The 6042-nt window shown below is 37.6% G+C and overlaps 1 protein-coding gene across 1 annotated transcript; it reads right to left on the bottom strand.

The window, feature by feature from the left end:
• Nucleotides 1-5454: 5454 nt before the first annotated feature.
• LOC145766882 (uncharacterized) lies at nucleotides 5455-5829 on the bottom strand. Its single transcript, XM_082578618.1, has one exon. The coding sequence runs from the start codon at nucleotides 5827-5829 to the stop codon at nucleotides 5455-5457; it is 375 nt and encodes a 124-aa protein (XP_082434744.1).
• Between the last annotated feature and the right edge of the window lie 213 nt (nucleotides 5830-6042).

The raw sequence follows: 6042 nt of genomic DNA, 5'->3' as shown, positions 1-6042 counted from the left end.
CATCATAATGATGTTTTTCGCAACCGAAGACCCAGAAAACCAATTTTGTCGTATATTAGATTAGACGTCTGCAGACGTTGAACCAATGACAAAAAGTGATATGCTGATTTGAAACAAAATGATTGCTGTTTCCAATGTGCAAACATTTTGATAAAAAGTAATCAAGTTTTGGCCACAGCATTTTGGTCCATTTAGGCTACTATGGTCAATCAACTCACGTTGCAAATAACTTGTTTTGTGTAAAGTCTTGCTTGTGAAAAAATCGAAGTAAAAACGCAAAAATGAAGTAAGCTATTATATTCTTGAATGAACCATAGTTTTAAAAAAATAGTTTGAACAGGTTTCATCTGATAGAAACTATAATTGATATCATCGCGAAGGATCAAATAGCTGCAAAATCACTTCAAGCAATTCTTCGGGGTGATTTTCATTATGCAAACCAAGGTGAACCTCAATATACATATTTTTATGCCAAACGATAAAAATCGTTCTTTCTTTTTTTCAAGGACAAGGAAAACGATCCGTATAAAATATAATTCAATTCAACATATTTCCCTTCTTTTGTCAGATATGCATTTTGTGTAACAATGCTTTAGAAAAATTGCTGAGTATGGCATAGCGTTTGAGATGCAGTCAGAGAATACAACTCTATGGTTGATGGCGTTATTACAAAAGCCAATCTTTTGTCACGGAAATGTATTCGAAAACAAAAAGGCACAAAAGCGCTGACTGATAGATTACGTTACGATACGTTACACAAACGAGGCATTGATTTCAGATTCTTTCAACCCAACAAACAACTTTCCTCCAAATGACACAAACGTCTAAATTTATGGAGAAAAAGATGTAGGCATACACCGTTTTGTGAAAATAAGCTTTTGAAGACCAACATTTGAATGAAAAGTTTGAAATTATTGAGTTGGTCCTAATAGTGTTTCTGCTGAGATATATGAAAACTTTTCAATCCTCGTATAAAAAAATAATTTTGTAATCTCTCAAGCAACTGCAAAATTACCATTTAGGTAAAGATTCAGTGATGATACAATATGCACAATGCTTGTCAAAGCACAATAATTTAGCTACGCGTGTTTTTCCACAAAAGCCAAGCAGTTTAGATAGTCTGTGTCAAGTTCTTTTCAATATCCATCAATCTCTCGTTTTCATAAAACATTTTCACAACATTCATGTGAATATAAGTGTACAGGTACATGGAAAAGTTTATTGGCGGGTCAAGAACGCACTCCTTGCTTTCCGACAAGAAATCAAGAAACTTACCACATCAGTCTGTTTGTTTTATGAGATAAACAGAGTTTTGGCAAGAATTTTCCTACTGCTTCTTGTTATAAGTTAGAAACAAAATGTATTCGCCATAGAAAACAACGTAAAATTACATTTTTTCAGTATAGCTTATCGGATTATATATAGCTTTTCAAAGCAACTCAGATGTAATTAAAAGATTAATCAAAGCAACTCAAAACTCGAGTTTGCAAACAAAAGGCGGACTCATTACGGTTGAATGCTTTACAACAAAGCCAACTCATGAGATATCTGCGTCGCAGTTCCACGCACGGCGGCGCTCAGTAATCCTATTAATCCGTATAATTTGAAAACAAAAGGGCTAGCTAGTAGCTAGCTAAAATATCAGAGTATGTTATGAAAATCATGCCATATCTCTAAAACTATAGACAATAGCAACGTCATTTAAAGCGGAATAAATACTTGAATAATTTTTAGGAAAAGTCAAGAAATTTTAAAGCTGTGGATCGGGTAGTTCTTTAATGATATTGCTTTGAAAAGGAGCAAGTCCCCACCGACCCCCCCCCACAGGAAATAGGGTTAAGCAAGAAAACAGTCGTCGTGTAGACGCATCTTAACGCTTTCACTGCTCAAGAGTTTTTATATTTTAAAAAATAAATAACTTTTTGAAGTCAAAATCTAGAGGTGGGCCTAAATTTCAGCAAAATTTGGAGCACATGAAAGAATCTGCAAAGCAAAAATTTTATTTGATATCGGTTGTTGTAAGTGTTCCAATTTTCAGCAATATACTTGCCCGCAAGAAAATCGTGTCCCTGTTACGGAAGAACAGTTCCTTGTTGATCAAAGAACAACCCGCATAATGGTGATTGATAAATTGATAAATCGGAAACAAAATCTAATTTTAAACGTTTTCAGAGGAGAGTAGCCAGATCATAACAATTGCGTTCTTTATGTAAAGACCCAGGAGCAGGCACAAGTAGCGCATTGGTTAAAACACCTTTAACTTCTTCTTCGAGCTCAGAAACTTTGTCATCCAATGAAGAACGCTGCGGAGATTATGATTAACAGCCCAGTTTTGCCTCGGAAAACCCCAGAAAAAGCAAAGCTACTTTCAGTTTAGCAGTATTTGCTGAATCACGCGATCGTACTGGTATTTTAGATAGGTTTGTATCACTTATTGCTTCATCACTTCTACAAGATGCGGGAGCTGTAACGGATTGCAAATCTCAATCTGTTATAGATAAAAGCAAAGGAGAAGTGATAGAAAAAAATGGAGCTTTACAACTCAAATGGAAAGTATCATGTGCCTAAATTTGCAAAGCATATATTTTGATGGCCGAAAAGATCAAACCATCAAACAAGATGAAATTGCTGAGCGACTTCGAAAACATTTCGCAGTTGAAGAGCACATTACTTTACTTGAGGAGCCAAGTTATCATTTCATTGGTCATTTTACTGCAGTCAACGGATCTAGTGTGTCAATAGCTACCGGGATTCTTGAATATCTTGGATCCAATAAAATTAGCTACGATAATGTAATGGCAATTCATTATCATCGTCAACAAAGTACTATAGAGGAATGCGTTTTATGCCCATACTGAAAACATTTTGCTTGCAATGATATGTGATACCGAAGATGTATGTATCAAGCACTGTATCATGTACTGAAGAAGTATGTAAGGGAACTAGGATGGAGAAGAATTTTAAATTCAAGAATATTATCATCTCACAGCACTCGTCAGCAAAAATTCACCCTGCCAATATTGCAGTTCAGTTCCGAACGTTACTTTGAGATGATAGACTGGCAAAATATTCCAGTTACGTAACCCCCAGTGATGCGTGGTGTTGACAGCAGTGTGATAGAAGAGCACATCAAAACAAAGATGCCTCCACAACAGTTGTTCTCATCACATGTGGTGGACAGCATTAAAAGAGATGGGTACATTAAAGCAATATTACAATCAAGGGAAAAACTCCTCGGTTCCAGTCGAAACAAGAATTTATGATTCATTAGACTTAACCCAGAACTAAGTTTGAAGAATTATCTGGTGAGCTGGTTGAAAGTCCTTGTTGTTTGTTGTATTTTTGACACAATTTCATTTTGTTTTTTAATTTTTTTAAATTTTAAAGGGGTACTAAAGGAAAAACCTGACTTGGCGATTTTCCACGTTCTTTGTGTTTAACATGCTACCATAAAACAATTTTCAATAAAATTTTGCCCCATTGCGGTCTGACCACCATTGTGGGCGTGCTTTTGTCAGGGCTTTCAAAATGAGATTGAGCCTGAGCAACGAAGCCTGCGACTGTGCAGTCTACGTCATAAAGGCTAGCAATCAACCGATCACGCAATAATTGTTACTGCGGGCGATTTGACTGTAGGCTATGTATGTATTTACATCAAAACAGCACATTTTAACATCAAAACAGCAGACAGTTTGCTCAAAACATCAGTTTGGTAACGTGGCTTTTGTTATTGCTGGCCTTTATGACGTATTCTCGAGCAGTGTTTGCACGTTTTGATCATTTTGAAAAAAATGGAAACAAATGAAACTCTGGACTTTGGGCCTTGCCAGCGCCATTGAAAACAAATTTTTTTCGGTAATTGTTTTTGAAATGTATTCTTGAATGTTCAGTTTACTCATTTTCATGCTTAATTCCGGTTTGAAATTTTCCTTTAGTATGCCTTTAACGAGTTCTTTTTTATCGTTACATTGCTGTCAAACAAAGTTTACTCCTGTATGTGGTTCTTGTAGTAGCCTTATCAAGTGAACATTTAATTTTGGTTTGTAAATGACAAATTTATGTAAACAAAATCATAATAACAATTCACGTCGAAACTGTACAGTACATTCCGTTTACGGAACCTGCAGATCATATTGCTTTTATTCTGAAGTAAATTATACAAGGTTGCGTTTTATAGCTGTAACTGATCAAGCTTACTATTGCTTTTAATTTAAGCAAAACTACGTCTTATAGTTTTTCAATTCATATCATCCTGCAAAGTTAGTGGACAGAACATAAATAAGCGTACAGCGTTAACACCATCTCGCCCTCTTGCGACAAGTTTGTTTATTGAGCAATGAAAAAATTGCATCTCATATTGGTGAAAATTCACCAACGACCCACCCTAATTTTGAATGAATCTAAAAAATGGTTTGCTTGCTGGGTATATGCGATAGTTGCAGTATATATTTGTTCCGTAGACGTCGCTATAATATCATCTGGACTGGAAGCCAAACGCTAGGCTTGATCTTGCACGGCAAGCAAGATTGCCGTATTGGCGGTTTTAACGCCAAATGTTAGAAATTTGAAGGATTTTTGATGCGTTTGGTAGGCTGCTTTGATTTTGGAATTTTGATATATTTTTGGCTTTTTTCTAATTTTAGTTTTAATAGTTTAAAAAACTCTGTTTTATCAATGCGCAGTAGCCTGTTTACAAAAAATTAGGTTTGGAAAGGCAACTTTTCCTGAATCCTGATGATGCTTTATTAGTGTAATTTTTCACAATCATCTCAAAACAGTTTTATGCAGCATAAATATGAAAAATACTGTTTTATTGAAGTAAAACATAGCTTGTGTTTTTAGACATATAAGAAAAACGAAATAAGTCAGGTCGCAGTGACAGACGGACTGTCGAGGTATAGAACGTAATAATGTGAACCAACTAAGTAGAATCTTCTGACCTCTTGTACTTACTTAACTTTGAATACAAGAGTAACGCAATATATACTAACAAAGAAACGCAAGAAATGCAACTGAGGAACGTGGCACAGAACGCTAATCGATTGCGACGCGCAGTGCGAAGGTAACCAATTCTAATGTCTGCACCATAAAACGCTGGAGGTAGTTGTTGCAATGACCTTGGTCATGAGTTCTCCGATAATTTTTATGCATAAAAAAATGAATAAGACACAAAATTAAACAATAAAAATTTAAAGTCGGAAAAGAGCTGGAGGTCTGGGGCGGCGACTCCTTCATGGATTGTGTGTCCATTATTCTGGTACAGTAGGTGTGTCTACGGAATCAGTTCAAGCTGAGGAGAAACGGTAGAGGAGTCGACCATTAATGTAGAAGTTTTTCCGGGCTCCGGGTCGTCAGAGGACGCATGGCGAGGTTGTAGTTGGTCCATACGACGCCTCCAAGTCGGACCGTGTGGAAGCAGACGCACCAGGAAGATTCGGCTTCCCTAGCGCTTAATTACTTTCGCTGGAACCCAGCGATGGTCCAGGCTCCGCGTGGAGTGAAGGATAGCGCGTAACAGGGATCTCTCGGTTTGAAATGTCGTTTTGTATTTTTGGAGGCGTCCGTGTTGCGAGTGTTTTGTCTGGGTACCACTTCAGACGATATGGAGAGAAGCGTGTCGATCCTGGTTCGAATCCGACGATTGTTGAGTAGTTGGCGTGGAGAGTAGCCATCTGAAGTGTGCGTGCGTCGACACTGCTGTAGGAACTCCAATACGGCTTGTCTTGGAGGCAGGGAGGACTTGCGAAGTGCTTGCTTGAACGTACGTACGACCCGCTCTGCCGTTCCATTGGTTTCCGGATGGTAAGGGGCGCCCGAGATTTGTACCATACCCCTCTCATTAGAGAAAATTTGAAAGTCTATTGGTAACTAAAGTAAGGGGATACGCAAAATCTTCTTCTAGCAGGTTGATAGAAGCATGAATGCATGGATGTTTAGAAAAGGCAGGAATGTTGAGTAACCAATTGTAACTTATGAGATCTGCCGCATGATCTAGTGTAGGCGACTCCACAGTGCTTCTGGAACGGTCCATGCTTGGACCTG

The sequence above is a fragment of the Aplidium turbinatum genome, chromosome 1 (assembly GCF_918807975.1).
Source record: "Aplidium turbinatum chromosome 1, kaAplTurb1.1, whole genome shotgun sequence".
In the NCBI taxonomy this organism is placed as follows: Eukaryota; Metazoa; Chordata; class Ascidiacea; order Aplousobranchia; family Polyclinidae; genus Aplidium; species Aplidium turbinatum.
This window is presented reverse-complemented; position numbering and strand designations above follow the sequence as displayed.

What these genes read in the sequence shown, in the direction of transcription:
- LOC145766882 (XM_082578618.1), bottom strand. Translation starts at nt 5,829, where the DNA reads ATGGTACAAATCTCGGGCGCCCCTTACCATCCGGAAACCAATGGAACG.